At 41.2% G+C, this 17,268-nt stretch overlaps 1 protein-coding gene across 1 annotated transcript; it reads right to left on the reverse strand.

The window, feature by feature from the left end:
• Window positions 1-708: 708 nt before the first annotated feature.
• cckar (cholecystokinin A receptor) lies at window positions 709-17,170 on the reverse strand. The gene is made up of 5 exons (XM_075451901.1): window positions 16,567-17,170; window positions 15,743-15,994; window positions 5,923-6,184; window positions 5,520-5,647; window positions 709-3,605 (listed from the first exon to the last, which is right to left on the reverse strand). Exons 1-5 carry the CDS (start codon window positions 16,691-16,693, stop codon window positions 2,998-3,000), a joined length of 1,377 nt encoding a protein of 458 aa, XP_075308016.1. The 5' UTR covers window positions 16,694-17,170; the 3' UTR covers window positions 709-2,997.
• Between the last annotated feature and the right edge of the window lie 98 nt (window positions 17,171-17,268).

Below are 17,268 nucleotides of genomic sequence, written 5' to 3' on the forward strand. Positions count from 1 at the left end.
TCCTCTAATATGCCAAATGTCTTTTATAATGTAGTTTTCATGCACTGCTATACAAAACGGGGCAGAGTGAGAGGCAGCTTTAAACGATTACATTAAAAAAAAAAAAAAAAAAAGGAGTGTGGAGCTCTTCTCTGTCGCACTCAGCCTTACTTCTACTTAAGACTATTTGGCTGTTTGCACTACAGAGCGCTAACCTTTCTATTTCTCTCACACATTTCATCCTCACTCTTTACGGCTCATGTTTTTCGTATGAACATTTAGAGAGTGCTCACCTTTTTTTTTTGTTTTAACAGCCTGTTTATGCTTAGCTTTGCTACAGTTTGATCACTTTTTTTGGTTGTCGGCTCCTCCCTCTTCGTCTTCTTCCCATCCTTCCACTATCTTTAACTTCTCTCACTCTTATCTGTGTATTATTCTCGTAAATGGTAAGCAGAGGTGTCATTGTGGTAGAAAACTCAGTGCTCAAAGGGTTGCTGATGGTAGAAACCTGTGCCGTTTGTAACATTTAGCAATAACGTCAAAACAAAGGGGACGTTTTTTTTTTTGTTTTTGTTTTTTTTGTTTTTTTTTATAACATGTTAGTTTGTTTTTGTACATATTGCAGCTCCAGATCATGCTCAAATCTGTATGTCATTAAAAGAAGAAAAAAAAACAAGAAAAAACTTGCAATATTGGCATAAAAACGAGAATTAAAAAAGTGATATAAAATCTTGTTTTGTGTGTTTTTAATTGAAGCTTTAAGCAAGTACATTTATTTTGTTTACTCTTAATTACGGTTGATGGACCCAGACATGTCCTTTTTGGTATTCAAATTATATTCCTTTATGCTCCGGTGGCTGCCTTCGAGTTGGGCCGTGCATCAACAAAGAAGCCCCACGACAATCCCTCAGTCCTTTTAACACTTTCATTAAAGCTGTTAAAAGCATTGAATTATTCTTCTCTCTGCACACCCAGCCAGTCAAAGTCGGTTATGAGTTTATGGGTCACAGAGAACATGATTTGTCTCGCAGATCCACACTTGGATAAGGTTACAAGTGAGTAAAATCACTGGGATTGTGTTTATACATTCAGCTATGTGCCTAAAATTGTCATATGTCATGCAACTGAACAAAATGCTTAAAGTTACAACATTTTCCTCCAAAAAACGACAAATTACAGAGCAACATTGCCGTTATCAACATTAGACCTTACATCGAGATACAAAGAAAACGGGAATAAATTGCTACATCGACGCTGCTATATTTAATAGCAAGAAAGTGTGGAAATCACTCGGGTGATGGCAGGAATTTACTCCTGTAAGAGAAGTTGCAGGTGTTAAAAATCCCACAAACTGATAAGGCCTCTCCAGCTTCAAAGTGCCTTATGTACACAGATACAAAGGGTCAAGGACAGGAACTATTTGTACAGTGGGGGATTTTGTTGTGGAGCTACTGGGTGCAATAGCATCTCAGTGTGAAGATGAACAAATAAGTCGGTTTACAAATATCAGAATACCTGCAGCTGCGTGTTCAAAAGTGATAAATAGTTTTACTGCTTTTGTTTCTCCGAATGGGTTCTCTCAAATTTCAGATATTCTCAGTATGCGGTTATTTCAGAAATATAAGTGGCCTCTTTTAAGTTTTTCATTCCATTACTGGCTGCTAAGTGAATAGTCAAGGTAAACTTGGGTTTGTCTGGCAGTTAGCTTAGATAGCTTAGCATAGATAGCACTGATTCGCATACAAAAACGCTTTTATGTTTGACCACAGATTAAAACATTTTTAAAAAAAGGATTGGTATTAAAGTGTTAGCCATCTCTAAAAACAGGAAAAGCACTATTAACTAGTCCTTTTTGAGTATTTGACAAGCTAGCTCTTTCCCGCTATTTTGCTTGTCATGCTAGTCTCTAAGCTAACCACACGCAAGCTTGTAACTTCAGTAAACCTCCACTATTGCTGAGAGTTTGCTTCAAACTGTATTATCATGCAACAGTTGGAGTAATAGGCTATAGCTAATTACACAAACATTGAAAGTTTCTGAAGCAGCGTAACATATTGTAAAACAGTATATGAATGGAAATAAATGGCTGCCTCGATAGACGGGCACGCCAAGCCTTCGAGGTCTAGTTAGCAGCTGTTGGAGACTATTGGTTAAATTCCACTGCATGAAACAAATATGTGAAATGTTTTTTGGGGGTTTTGTTTATTTTTTTTCCACAACACTTGGACAATAAGAGGGGATATTTTAATTATTTGATATATTAGAAAGAAAGTTCAGGCGATGCTAATCAGCTAGCTGTAGCCCCTTCCCTCCTGCATTTCCCTTATTTCAGGCTTTCTTTTTTTTCTAGCCTTATTTTAAAAGATGTTTGACAGGAACGGGGTCTGAGGGCCACAGGCCGGGAATCTTAACCAGCCCAGCTGTGTCAAGGAGCTTCAGCCTCGGTTGTATTGGTTGCCAGATGTGAGACAGCTCAACTGGTTGAGCAGGTGCCCCAGGCTCTAACTTTCTGGCAGACGGCCGTGAAAGCTAATTTAACACAGTGACTTGAGATCTGTAACTGTTAGCGTGAGAATATTAGGGGAAGCCAAGTAGGGCAGGTCATGAAGAATTTCATTTGGTCGTAAGTAAGAAAAATGAAGACCTTTTATAGCCAATTGTCGTTTTAAAAATGCAAAAGGAACACGTGGAGAATGAGATATTGGCTGTTTTCCTGCTGCATCAGACCACTTCATGTTAGACTCGTGGTTCCTGACGCTAAGGAGCATCTGGCGTCAGTCGGTCAGTAAGTACTCTTGGACGATGAAAGTTTTGAGTAAACATTTTCACTGTGTTGTGTGCTGAATGCACAACAGTGCTGCTCCGCAGTGGCTAACCCATACAACCCACGCCACGTCACACTGAGCGAAAGCAACAGAACTGCTCATAAACTAGTCCAGAAAACCCTGCGAAGGCTTTACGACACCCCACCGGTTCCCCTCGTGTGTTTGCACTCCTGCGCAGACGTACCGGTCCAGGTTACGTCAGCTCACTCCAGGCAGATGCACGGATGCCGGTGTAAGTGAACCGTGTGCTGGCTCCACTTGGAGGAGTGTGACCATTCTGCTCAGGGGTCCTTGGCTCCGATCTCGATCCGCCCGCTTCCCCTTTGGAGATCCGGCTTCCGGCTGACCTCCCTAAGCTGCTGTTCCTGCTGATGCCCCTCCGGAGGCAGCTGCAGCAGGTGAAGGTGGACAGCATGCCCTGGCGGAAGCGCTTGTTCATGAAGCAGTAAATGATGGGGTTGACGCAGGCCGAGGTGTAGGACAGCAGGTGGATGAAGGAGATGGGAGCGCCGGTGAGTCGGTAGGCGGAGCGGCGGTCGAAGGCCTGCCACGCGTTGACCACGAAGATGGGAGTCCAGCACAGGAAGAAGAGAAAGACGATGACCAGGAGCATGCGGATGACGCGCTTCTTGGCCATGAGGTTGGATGTGGAGCTGTTGCTGAACACTCGCCCCGGCGTGGCGTTGCTGCTGGGGTTGGCGCCGCTGCTGGAACTCACTGTTAAGCTCTTCTTTTTAGAGGCTTGCAAATAACAGCCATCACTGTCCCCCGGCTTGATGCTGCTGGTGCTGGATGGCCTGTCTGTCAGGGAAGAGAGAATATTAAAAGATAATAATAATAATAATAATAATAATAATAATAATAATACATTTATTTGTATAGCACCTTTCACAGAAAATAAAATTCACAAAGGGCTTCACAATACGATGCAAGTCAACATTTCATATACACATCATATACACACATAAGAAAACACAGTAATTGCAGAAAAGCATGAGGCTACAGAGCAGATGGGCACTTTAAGAACAGATAAAAGCTATTTTAAATAGTTAGGACTTCAGATTCTTTTTGAAAATGTCTAAAGAAGCTGCAGACCGTAGACAGAGAGGAAGAGAGTTCCAAAGAGTTGGAGCCACTACCTCAAAGGCACGATCACCCTTTGTCTTTAGACAAGAGCGGGGGACAGTCAATAAGCTCTGGTCTGAGGACCTAAGAGGCCTGGTTGTGTTATAGGGGTGGATCAGGTCACAGATGTAACCGGGTGCCTGATGATTAAGGGCTTTGCATGTGATGAGAAGAATTTTAAACTGGATCCTGAACCTTATAGGCAGCCAGTGTAAGGAAAGTAGAATGGGTGTGATGTGAGTCATCCTGTTGGATCTAGTCAGTAACCTGGCTGCAGGGTTTTGAATAATTTGTAGACGGTTCAGAGATGATATGGTGAGACATGTGAAAAGTGAATTACAATAATCTAACCGGGAGGACACAAATGCATGAATAATCATCTCCAGCTCAGGCCGGGACACAATGGACCGGAGTTTTGCTATATTTCTGAGCTGGAAGGAACAATTTCGTGCTACTCCTCAAAGCGCATGCTTCGGTCGAAGGTAACCCCAAGGTTTTTTAGCTTTGACTGAGCAGCTGATGAAACAAACCCAATACTCTGGGCAATTTTGGGGGCTGAGTTCTCAGCTGCAATAATTAGAACCTCTGTTTTTTCAGTGTTCAGCTGGAGGAAGTTATTTGCCAACCACTCACTAATGGCACCCAAACAGTCTTGTGAAACAGCAAAGTTGGATTGGTTTTCTGGTTTGCAGGAGATATATAACTGAATGTCATCAGCATAGCAATGATAAGATACACCACTGAATTTATTAATAATGTGCCCTAATGGAAGCATGTATAGAGCAAATAACAATGGACCCAAGACAGACCCCTGGGGTACGCCACAGGAAAGATGAGATCAGCCATGTCCACCAACGCGGGTGATGGTGCTTCGGTGAGTGAGTTTACTTTATTTGCCATTTGTGTTAGTAAAATTGAGTAATAGATATTACTAATATCTATTGAGCTGATCTGTCCAATGGAGCATAACTTGATTGGCTGCCGTTGGATGAATTGAGACAGGGATCGATTGCTTCTCCCTGTTTACCCGGATGTTGAGTCTGGTTCTTTTTCCAATGAATTTTTAGATGTTGAATTTTTTTACACTCAATTTTTTTTTAGATGTTGAATTCTTTTTACACTGTTGGTTTTTCAAATTCAAAGTCTGATTTTGATGCTGTAAAAATTCAATATTAGAAATTCGTATTCAAACTCTGGCGCAGAAAAACTTCCATATTTATCATCAAACAATAACACAAACCAAGACTGCTTCAGTCTCATAATGTCATTTATGTGCAACCAGACGTGAGTAACTTATTCATTCTTGATCAACCATGCAAAGTGATTAAAATGGGCACCTCCGTTATATTTTAAATCAGTTCCAGAGACGTCGGCGTGTTAGAAATGCATCAAATGTGTGCTACTCCACAGCATAAAAAGCACATGTTTGGGAAGTATTTGGTTAGAACTTTTTTGTCCTATTGTTCACAATTGTGTTTTGATGGTAAATGTAAATATACTTTATTTATACAGCCCTTTACAGACAATCCTTACAATGCTCCAAAGTGCTTTACAGCAGGTAATAAATAAAGAGAAGAATAGTGTTCATACCTCTGAGGGATTTCCTGCTGGACAGCTCAAACCTGATTCCCTGGTAGAGTTCCAAGGAGATCAGCCCATAAGCTGTCATCATGACGATGCCAGGAATCAGAAAGAGCAACAACAGCAGAGACACATACCTGCAACATTTAAGACCTGTTAAGAGTAATGAGTGGATGGAAATGAGCATTTGTTTTTATCTTACTGAGAGGAAGGCGACGGCCAAAACGGCTCTGTGAAAAGTTGTGTTTTTTTAAATGTCGTCTGTAAACGTGCTGACTTGACAAATCAGCAGCAACTGAGGTGTTTGCTTGAACTTTTTTAAGGGTCAGAAGTGTGTGGCACACCTGCAGCACCAGGGTGAGAAAATCAATAAAGTTGCCATCTGAACCAAACTCTTTTTAAGTTAACTCACCAGGACTGTTGGATGGTGTCATTTGGCCACACCAGGCGGCACATGTGTCCGGTGCTGTTGTCGAGGCGGGTGAACGGCTTGAGCGTGCTGGAGATGGGGTACGGCAGCATCAGTACGAAGGACACCACCCACGTGGCAGTGATGACCTTGGCGGCGTGGGATTTTGTCTGCCACGTCCTGGAAGTCAGCGGGTTGCAAATGGCACTGTAGCGCTCCAGGGAGATGGCCACCAGGTTAAAAGTCGAAACACTTACCGAGACCCCTGCACGGAGAACAAAACCCAAAACTGGAATTCAGCGTTGGGCTCTGATTGGCTGACACCAAGAAGCCACCCATGCTGCATTCATTATAATGGATGTCTATGATCTGTAATCTGCCATTGCAGAAAAACTAAAAAGCTGATAAAACTGATGTTGTTGCTCATCAATGACATATCCCAGACCTAATAATCCCCCATAGAATATTTCACTTTGCATTGCATACATTGAAAATGTAGCAGTTTTTGTGTGTGTTTTTTAACAGAAATTGGTGTTAACCTCATATACACTAGTATTTAAAGGGTGATTTTTTTTTTAAATAGTTGAAAAGGTGGTGGTTATGATCAGAACTGAAGTGGAAGAAAAGATTTCTGAAAAAAAAGTGGAAAAAAATATTAACATATGGGATTTTGGGGATCATTTTAGAAGGGGACAAAAATGTCCCTTTTCAGAAATTAAGGAGTTTTTTTTTTTTTTTAAATCAGGCATAACAAAAAAATTTAAAATCAACGTTGTTGCTAATCATTGACATATCCCAGACCATAATGACCCCTACTCAATAATTCCACTTTGCATTCCATATTTTGAAAATACTGGCACCTAAAGGCTTAAAATTTGGGCTAAAAAGTTCAAATTGGCATCTAAAGGGTTAAATTTTTTGAAAATAATTGAAAACTTGGTAGTTATGATCAGAACTGAAGTGGAATAAAAGATTTATGAAAAAAAAGTGGAAAAAAATATTAATATATGATGTTTTTAGGTCAAAAAATTTCCCTTTTCAGAAATTAAGGAGTTTTTTTTCTACACAATGCTGAAAAATTGCATTGTAAATGATGTGTGTTTGAAATTCGAAAAAATAGTCAAAAATGCACAACTGGACCAAATATGATGAGTATCACTATCTACAGTGTGAAATTAGAGGAGAAAGCACAGCCCAAGTGGACGAAAAATGTCCCCTATCAGGGATTAGGGTTAAATGGCCCAGATGTGGTATCCTGGGTGCCAGCCGAATTTAGCCCCGCCCATAAAAATTTTGGTCAGGAAGTTCGGTGTGGCTCTGCTCAGTTGGGAAATCTCTATGCTCGACATCGCGACAGTCGACCCAATCAGATTGCCAGGGCGGGCTTTATACGATGATGGGCAGATGATCAACAGGGACATTATCGACTACGTCACTAAAGAGCGCTTAGTTTGAATTCGTTTGAAACAAACATGGCTGCCGCTGGAGAGCTAGGGTGTGTAGATTCTGCCATCGGCTTTTATCGATAGAAAATATGTTTTTGCCGTCCTTCCTACAGGATTTGGGATGGACGCTTAATCTTCGTCACATACTACGTTGCTCCGATTGGTTGTAGGTCTATCCAATTGAGCGAAGAGGCATTTTTTCTCCTGGTTCGGTTGAAACATACTCAAAACTCTATCCAGCGGTATCAGACTCACATTCTGACTAGAATCATGAGTATGACGTAGTCAGGCTACAGATGTGGCCGAAATGTCATAAACCAGCTTTTTATGGCCAATGAGGACCAGGCGAGGCCCAAAGAAAATGCCCATTTGGGCAATTTCTGGTGGATATGTGACTGCTTTGTGCAACCAAAGTCTGCGTTGGCACCAGCTAAATGTGGGCCAAAGAAAACTGCAGATGTCGGCTAATTTGTAGGCTAAACACTGTTTGGTATCTGATGATTAGCTTAGCATGAAGAGGGTAAATGGTGGGAAATTGGTAAAAAGCTAGCATGTCTAACTATTCCCTCGTTTACATTTTACATCTTGTTTATACAATAGTTAACTTCACTAAGTAGACTGGCAACAGTTAGATGTTAAGTTCACAAAATATGAATAAAATTGCAATCGGAGTTTTTAACACTGTTTTTGTACAAATTTCACAAATAGCATATCGTATGTTAAGCTAGCTCAAGCATTTGTTGGCTAACTTTTAAGCCACGCTAAGTTAACCGGCTCCATTTCTGTAGCTTTATTTCAAACGTAAAAGACAAAACAGAGGTATTAATCTTATTTTGTTGATCATTAATCTTTTGTGACTCGCAGACATCCTCAAAACATGTCCACTGTAATGTTTTTGATAATTTGGCACATTAATGTTTTGTCACAATAAGTTTAACTACTGAGCAACAACAGAGCACATCCTGGGTTGTCTGATCAGCGTTAACACACTCCATAACAATAACAAGAAGATCTATAAATACACACAAATTACTGCTGTCTACAATCCAAGAGAGCGACACATAAACAGATAAACACAAGGAAAAATTATTTAGTAATCCCAAAGGACAGCACGCTGATCTCTGCGAACGGCCAAATGAGGCAGCAGGAAGTGAAGAAAGAAATTAAAATCACATTTCCTTGTTGGGCAGTAATTGGATGAAAATGAAAAATAATTACGCAGAGCATCATCTGCAATGATTCCACCTCGCTGCAAAGATCCCTGCGGAGGCTTTCTGAGAGGCAGGAGAAGAAGTAAGCCGGTATTTACCAGAATAAAAGGCTAATTAAATCGACTGAAGACCTAATTCACGTCCCTGAATGCTCTGACTCTTCTTCCTAGAAGCTGTCTGTACAGAAGATTTCAAATGCTTGAATGAAAATACCTGGAAACATTGAAATAAAATGCAGCACGATACAGATATGAAGACGTAGTGTTTCTTAATGAAGAGAAAAACATGTAAAAAGTTGAGATATTTGCCATCTTGTCTAGTAAAGGATCAATTTTTCTTATTGTGACATTACTGTTGATCTACTGTCGAAGGAACATAATAGAATTTGGCAGTACTGTGAAACTTTGTTTGGTTTATAGATGAATAAGGAATCATATCTGTGGTTTAAAGGGGGAAAAAGCAAGTGTTTACTCTTGCTTCACAGCTTATAAACTCAATATGGACATTCGTCATATACTGTGACTGTTGGATTGTCCCTCTGCCACCATCTTAAATTAAACTAAAATGAGAGCTTATTTTTAAAAAAGACTTCGAAGAGGTTTGTTGTTATCGACAGAACATCTTTGTAATTTGTCTTTTAAAGCGTGTAAATATAATTAAATGTGTTTATAACAACAGCAGATAACAAAATATCTGCTGTCAGAGGTGTCCACTTTGTTTATATTCTATCTGTACACCCAACCCCCGGCACCAACCAAGTTTAGTTGGTGTGTTTAATTTTATTAAATTTTTTTTAATTAATTACATTTTTTTATGAAATAATTTTTTTTATGAAATTTTTTTTTTTTAATTAAATTATTTTAAATTAGATTAATTTAAATTTTTTAAATTCAATTTTTTTTTTATTAAATTTTTATAAATTTATTTTCTGTGGTCTAAAACAACAGATGTGACATGTTCTGTTTACGACTGCGATGGTGTGAAATCAGATTCTTGTCAGCCTTCGTGTCTTATTCAAAGCATCAAACTACATATAAATTTGGAGACCTTAAAAGTACCAGAGCTCCAGAGTCAGCAGCTAAACCAGAGGAACGCTCAGCGTTCGACTCGACAACCTGTCTGACTGACGCTTGTGAGTACGAGCAGGCATGTCTGATAATTCGATTTCTTTTGATGTGTTTTCTTGCTGGACGCCAGGTCAGACATCCGTCTGTAGGCCGAGGTTTCCTGCTGTGGCCGCCGGGTCGACTCCTCTCTTCACCAGCTAAACTTATCATGAAGACTGAAGCTATTCCAACCACTTATCTGGGAGACACTGCAAGTATGAGAGGGCATGTCGGCAAGTTAATAGTCTCTAACGTGTCTCCTCTGTCTCAATTGTTTGCCACGAGCAGCCCGGCCATAACTGGCTTCATTTCCGGGTCTTTTCCAACCTTTCCCAGAAAAACACTCTGTACCTGTGGTACACGGCTTAAAGGGATAATCCGGCGTAAAATGCACTTTAGATCAATTTACGGGATGTTGGGAGTACATACGTTGAGTTGACATCAAAATCATGTCATTCGGATGTGTTTTGAGAATTTCGATTTGACCGTTTTTAGCCAAAAGTCGTTAGCCTGGAAGTGATGAGGGCATCGAGTATCGCCGCTACAAAACGCTATTTTTATACCTCTTCTATAGCTCCAAACAACATAACACTTACGTGGTAGTGAGTAGAGGGTCCCTAAAGCCAAACCGAAGTGTCCCAAGGTCTTCATGTGGTCGGATAGAGAGTCCAGAATGAATTTCATCAAGCCAGTACCTTTCCGGAAATGTGTCTACTGCAGCTGCCGCTACAGACCGTGGTGAAGTTGGTTTGATTTTGGATATTCGACAGATATTCACAATAAGGAAATAAGGTGTCTTTTTTTTCAAACCAATATCAAACCAACTTCACCACGGTCTTAGCGGCAGGTGCAGCAGCAACATTTACGGAAAGATACTGGCTTGATGAAATTCATTCTGGACTCTATATCCGACCACATGAAGACCTCGGGACACTTCGGTTTGGCTTTAGGGACCCTCTACTCACTACCACGTAAGTGTTATGTTGTTTGGAGCTGTAGAAGAGGTATAAAAATAGCGTTTTGTAGCGGCGATACGATATGCCCTCATCACTTCCAGGCTAACGACTTTTGGCTAAAAACGGTCAAATCGAAATTCTCAAAACACATCCGAATGACATGATTTTGATGTCAGCTCAACGTATGCACTCCCAACATCCCGTAAATTGATCTAAAGTGCATTTTACGCTGGATTATCCCTTTAAAAAGCCTACTGGGAAGCAGGTTTTTCCCAGAGTCACACCGATATGTCGCTGAACATGAACTTGGCTCAAGCGGTTGCTGCAACTTATGTGAAAAGCCCATGATTCTGGCACTCAGCGAATGAGAATTAGTAGCCCTGATTATTCTTTTACTGCTGTTTGCTGTTTACAATATGATGGTGGCAAAGTTGGAAGACAGGGAAAGTGAGGGGTGGAGATGTGGGTGGAGCTTATTTGCTCATTCAATTATCCCCACAACAGTTTTCAGGAAAATAGACTTTTTCGGGGGTCAGGCCAGCGGCGTCGAACAGGGGGGAAAAGTCAGACTGATTCACAGGGTCCAGCCTACAGGGGGGGCCCTAAGGGAAATCAATTTTTAAATAATGTCAATATATGTTTAGCCTGGCTGACGCGTCCACAATCTCGATGAGATGGTGGTCTGGGAACTAGGTGTGCGTTTTCTCGTATTTGAGGCGTGGTTTACGAATGCCTAGAGCCGTTTATTGGGCGCTACGAATGTCTATCAAATGACGTCAGGTTCTTCCCATGCTGCTTTGCGCGCGATTCATAGCCAATTGTATCACTTATACCAGATGACGACAGAAATTCGACGAGGAAGAAGAAAAAAAATGGAAAATAAAAGTAAACTTGCGCTCTAAGCTACTTAAATTGACAACAAAGTAGGCCTATATGCTATATTCTACATGAATTTTTATGTTGTAGAGTTGTGAATTTATTTTAATAATGGAGAAATTGAGCAGCCTTGCTTTGTTGTCTACAGTAGTAGATCAACCCTCATCTTACTTTGAAGCTCCCAGCTCCCAGAAGTGACGTCAACGCAGCTTTAGCAGCAGAGAAGCTATCGGGCTTGTGTTGATGATAATAATAAACTCCTGGACTATGTACAAACTTCAAAATGCATCGTTTGGTGAGTACAGACCATATTTGTACTACTGTAGAAGTTTGGTGTCATGGCATGTGATTTTAGTGTGGTAATTTTGGAGATACTGCCAGGGTCCGTTAGCGCTTGTACTAAGCTATTCGGGATAACTCAGTAATTCAGCTGATGTTCAGCCAATATCGGAAAAACTTCGGGTGGGCTACTTGGCTGGATGTCACGGTTCAAATGACCCTAGGGTGAATCTACTCCGAAACACTTTCTAAGGCTGCATTGAACGGTAACGTTGTGCCCGCTGTCATGTTGGATTAACACTCTACAAGCTTCGGTGTCGCGCATAGACGTCGTCATCGTCTTGCTGCCCCCCCCGTTCTGTGATTGGTTCCCAAACTCTGGCAAAAATAAGGGCGGTGGTTTCCAGGCTGACTTTGCAGTGAGAATGAAATCGAGCGCAAAGCAGCATGGGAATTCCCAGGCTAATATATGTTGGTAATTTATGCAAATCCAATGTTCTCTGGAAATACATCTGTTGAAATGTATATCCCAGCCTGCAAATAGGCTACAATCTAGATCAGACACCCCCATTATCAGTGCGCATTGGTTTAGTCCGCCTTCTGGTGGACTTTTGATTGTACATGCGCAATAAATTTCACTCACTTCATTATTAGGCATTAAACGCAGCAGCTGCCACATGAAAGATGTCATTAAAAATTAAAATAAAATCAGGCTTTCAGGAAAGAAAAGAAAGGCAAGAGAGACAGAGGAAACAAAATGAAGGAAAGCAACTGCTGACTGATTTCTTTCCCGAGAAAGGTGAGCCCAAATGTCAAAATTACAGCCTACAGTAACTGATTATCCCATTCCCATTCCGTTGCATACCACTGTGATAGCAGCCGAAGTCAAATAATTAAAATATAATCTCTCATTTTGTTGGCTACCACATAATTGTGATATAGAAGCCATATTTGTCTTAAATGTATTTATTTTCATAATAACTATTAGCCTATACAAGTGTCCCAAAAGCCTAAGGTCGATGTTGGTTCAAATATGCATGGTAGTGGTTGTTCCTGGGGCCCCAAATTTGGTGCTACGCACCTGGGTCAGGCACTGCTGGAGCGGGACTTTAAAGAAACGTTGTAGGAAAAAAAGAGTTGTCATATGTTGCTCTTGAACACGCCTCACGAATGCCTGAATGATTGATAGCACTGCATGTTGCTGCGCCATCCAACCTTGTTCCTGTTCGTTCTCCTGATGGGGATTTTGTGGAAAAAACTTGAGAATGACGTCTAGTCTGACGTGGAAATGCTCATACGAGTCGCATTTCCCTCCTGCTGGTTGTAGGTTTGGTGCTTTACAGGAAGTAAAGCTGTGGCTCATATTTAAAGGGATTCACAAACGACCTATATTTTCAATACAATTTAATCGATAACCTATAGATTACCTATTGATTCGGGTTCTTGAACGTGACTTATTTATTTGTGCGAAGATGGACATGAAAACCAAGAAAAAAATCACGTATATCGAAGTGTTTCCACATCTAAGAAGCAACTAAATCCATATTAAAAGGTTGTTTGGGCGACTGTGGAACTCAGGTCTAGGAATGTTTTGATGCTCGACTTTCACCCTATATTTGGTCAGGTTTAAGCAGTAACACCACTCGGTTAGGTTTAGGAACTTCAGGCTTAAAATAGACTAAATTCACAACTTCTACCACGTTGTAGAAAGCTCCGTTTATTTAGGTTGATGAGTTGCGCTCAGTCAACAAAGCGGTGAAGGTGTAAACGAAGCTTCCAGCTGAGGATACATTCGTTTGAAAGTTGTGCTCGAACTTGCTAAAAAAACAGAAGGCGATAGAAAATGTTACATAAGATCTGCTGTCTTGGAGGTTTATTTACTTCTTCACAAATCATTAACACAGAGTCTTCCTCCCTCACTGGAATCTATTCAATTTCTGGGAAGTTGCTTGGTTTCCAAATCCTGCTCATACGTACTTGAACCCGGACTGATGGTGCATTAAGAGAAACATCTGAGTGAAACTGTCAGGGACCCAGACTTCCAACAGGTTCTGTTTACCATCGCGAGTGACATTCATCCGTTTTTCTCGAGGCATGAACATCACTTTTATGTTTATGTTTATGTTTATGTTTATGTTTATGTTTATGCATTTGGCAGGCGTTTTTTATCCAAAGCAACTTAGAAGGAAAATCCCTAGTCGGGTTCTGTCAGTGTAGAAATAGAGAGCAGGCATAGAGGGAAGTACAGAGGTGGAGATGCTGTGTGGGACTTCATAGATAGGCAGCCTATTCTGGTAATAAAGCTCGACTCGGCCATCTCTTCCACTTCTGCTCCCTCAGGAAAGCAGAACGTTGAAAAGAAACTGAAAAAATAAGTTGGAGAAAAACTAAACTTGCACCAAAATGTTCTGATTTTTCTCTCACATCAAGTCTCCCTCGACCAGGACTGTTTTTAGCTCAAGGTCGTTAAACCTCGTGGAGCATTTGAACCTCGAGGGAAACGAACATAGGGCAGGATGGCCTCAGATGATTTTAATTTCCATTTTGAAGTGACAAAAACTGTAATAATTCACCATATGTGATAGAGATGGAGCGTTAAATCATTTTGAGTGCAGCTATAAACACTGACAGAAATATGTAACCATCAGATGACACAAAACTATGTTATTAAACTGTTCTGTTCTTAATTTAGAAGAGGAAAAATGATGGAAACACAAACCAAACAATTCCCAAGTTTGTACTTCGTTGCCTCTCTTTTGGTTTTCATAACAGCTTGAATTCTTTGAGGACTTCACTTAATTAAAAACATTTATGGGGCGGTCGGTGGCGTAGTGGGTTAAGCAGCCGCCCCATGTACAGAGGCTACAGTCCTCACTGCAGCTGGCCCCGATTCGAGTCCCGCACCGGGCGGCCCTTTGCTGCATGGCGCCCCCCTCTCTCTCCAAATGTCCTATCATTAAAGGCATAAAAAGCCCAAAAAACATTTATCAATCAGATTCCAACTGTCTTGTACAGCAGCTGACAGCTCAGCTTTGTGCCAATTTTCTTCAATTTCCACCAAAAATGTTCCAACAGATTGAGTTAGTAAATCTGGAAAGATGAATTATCACCCTGAAAACGGTCGTGAACATCACCAAAACTCCCGAGAAAAGAGTCCAACATGTCAGTGTCTACCTGAGCTTTAACTGTAGCGGTAAAGACGGCCATCTGCCACATATCATCTTCATATGTTTCTTTAGACCTGCACCAAACTAAAGTGATTCATCACTGAATATCACTTTTCATCCGATCATCCACAGTCCATGACTTCCTCTCTTTAGCCCGCTGTGACCTTATTTTCTTTATCCGTCCGTGAGGGTTAGTTAACATTTGGCTTTTCTGGATGGAAATCCCATTTCCTTCAGCTGGTTTGTTCCAGCTGAATCACTAACATCGACTCCTGTTTCTGCTCATCTGTCTTTCATTTCTTTGGTTGTACATTTTCTATTTTCAGACATATTGCTTTGAGGTTCCTGTCCTGATGCTTTGACGTCTTCCTTGGTTGACATGTATGTTTTTCTTTTTTTCCAACCTTCCCATTTTTGTTGTTCTCCAAACACTCCAAGTTCAATTACCTTGTTGAAAGAGTATTTTATTCCCTTCCACTGTTTCCACTGACAGCTCTCTTATTATTGGGGCCGTGTTTCCTGTCTAAAACAGTCCATTAACCTCTGCAATCACTCTCTTTTAGCTTCAGATTCATTAGCATAATCAGACTTTTGCCGGTTTATGTCTTAGAAATCCGAATGAAAGGTGATTATATATTTATTTGGCTTACTTAATATGAAAATCAATTAAGCACAACGTTTATGTTTAATTTATAAGGTGTGTTTTATGCAGCTTGAATGTTCAGTTGTTGAATGAAAGACTTTTGTTCTTTTAAAACATTCACATAAAGCATATCCACATACCCATGAAATACATGACCAGCTTGCATATGCCGATGCCGAATATGAAGTCCCTCATGAGGTTCGGGATGAGGGTGAAGGGGATGCACACCAGGGAGACCATGAGGTCGCTGACGGCCAGGGACAGCAGGAAAAGGTTGGTGACGGTTCTCATGCGCCGGTTCCTCACCAGGACGACGATGATGAGGCTGTTGCCCAGGACACTGAGGAGGAAGATGAGGCTATAGAGGGCGATCCGGACTGTCTGGTTGATATCTGAGAGAAACACACGCGTAATGGTTATTATTATTCTTCAGTTTGGGCCTGCGACCAGTCTTTACGCAGCCTCGCCATCTCTTCTCCTCTCATGCAGCGAATGTTTATACTTTCAAATTAATTTAAGACCTCTGAGCAAACATCGCTCTATTTATTCCCAAAATACTGACTCATGTACAACACACTGAGGATGCTCTGTATGCGCATTTTCATCTCTTGCTGCATGACTCCGGGCTATAAGTGCGTGTTTTTTCCCCCTCTAAAATACATAATAAACTGATTATTCTGTGCTCTCTGTTTGTTTGTCCACAAAGTGCACAGATGTACTTCGGTTCACTTGACCAAGCAGAAACCAACGTGCGCTGAAAAAACAGCTCGCGGAGGACCTGAGCCAAACGCGCAGTGCGCGCACTGACTCAAGAACAAAAAAAAAAAAAAAGCAAAAAAACGAGTTCAGATTATGTTGTTCGATTTAGACTAATCTTTATCAGACATTTTAATAGACTCGTTGGCTGTTTCATGAGCTCTTCTGTTGCATTTAACTGTAATAAAACCCCATAAAGTCACTTTACCTTGAGGCTCGGGAGGCAAGTTCTTCTCGCTCTCGCACTCCGAAATATTCTTGATCCCAAAACTGCACAAAATCCTGTTGAGATCAGTGGAATTAATGAGCATGTCTTGTATGGTGAACGTCTCCATGTCGCTTTCTTTGCGTGAGCTCAAGTCAAGTTTGTCACGAGAACGGCAGCAGTCATGCTCATCCAAGAAAAAAAAGAGAAAAGCTCGTAAGTGTGAGACGAGGCGCAGTTTTAAATATCCCTTTGAAAATGAAACTATTAGATAGGACAAGAGTGGTTCTCTCCAAGTTATCGTGCGCTCTCGGCGTGCCGCGCTGCGCACCACTGGTGCTCAGCTGTTCCAGCTTCTGGTAACATGTGGAAGGGTTACATTCAGTGGAGCTCAGCCCGCCTTTCGGACCCACAACCCCTCCCCTAATAAAAGATCATTAAAAACAACAAACATAGCGAAAAACAACCACCGACTAACTGAGAGATTTTCTGGGAAGCTTTGAGCACTCCCAAATACTCCTGGAGGAAAATTGGTGGCAAGTTCAAAGCGGTTCCAGACTGTAAGCGTGTTTCTGTCAAATCTCAGTCATGTTGTTACACGCTCTGGTATTTCACGGACCTCACTGCGTCAGACTGCCATTGTTTTGATGGGAAGAAGAGAAGAGAAGGAGAGACGGCCTGTCAAACAGCCCCCGTGACGCCCTA

Source organism: Odontesthes bonariensis, chromosome 19, assembly GCF_027942865.1.
Source record: "Odontesthes bonariensis isolate fOdoBon6 chromosome 19, fOdoBon6.hap1, whole genome shotgun sequence".
Lineage (NCBI taxonomy): Eukaryota > Metazoa > Chordata > Actinopteri > Atheriniformes > Atherinopsidae > Odontesthes > Odontesthes bonariensis.

Coding starts and splice junctions, on each gene's coding strand:
- cckar (XM_075451901.1), bottom strand. CDS start 16,693: ATGGAGACGTTCACCATACAAGACATGCTCATTAATTCCACTGATCTC. Junction 6,185..15,742: donor GCTGGTCATGTATTTCATGG/GTATGTGGATAT, acceptor TTCTCCGTGCAG/GGGTCTCGGTAAGTGTTTCG. Junction 3,606..5,519: donor CAGCAGGAAATCCCTCAGAG/GTATGAACACTA, acceptor CTTCCCTGACAG/ACAGGCCATCCAGCACCAGC.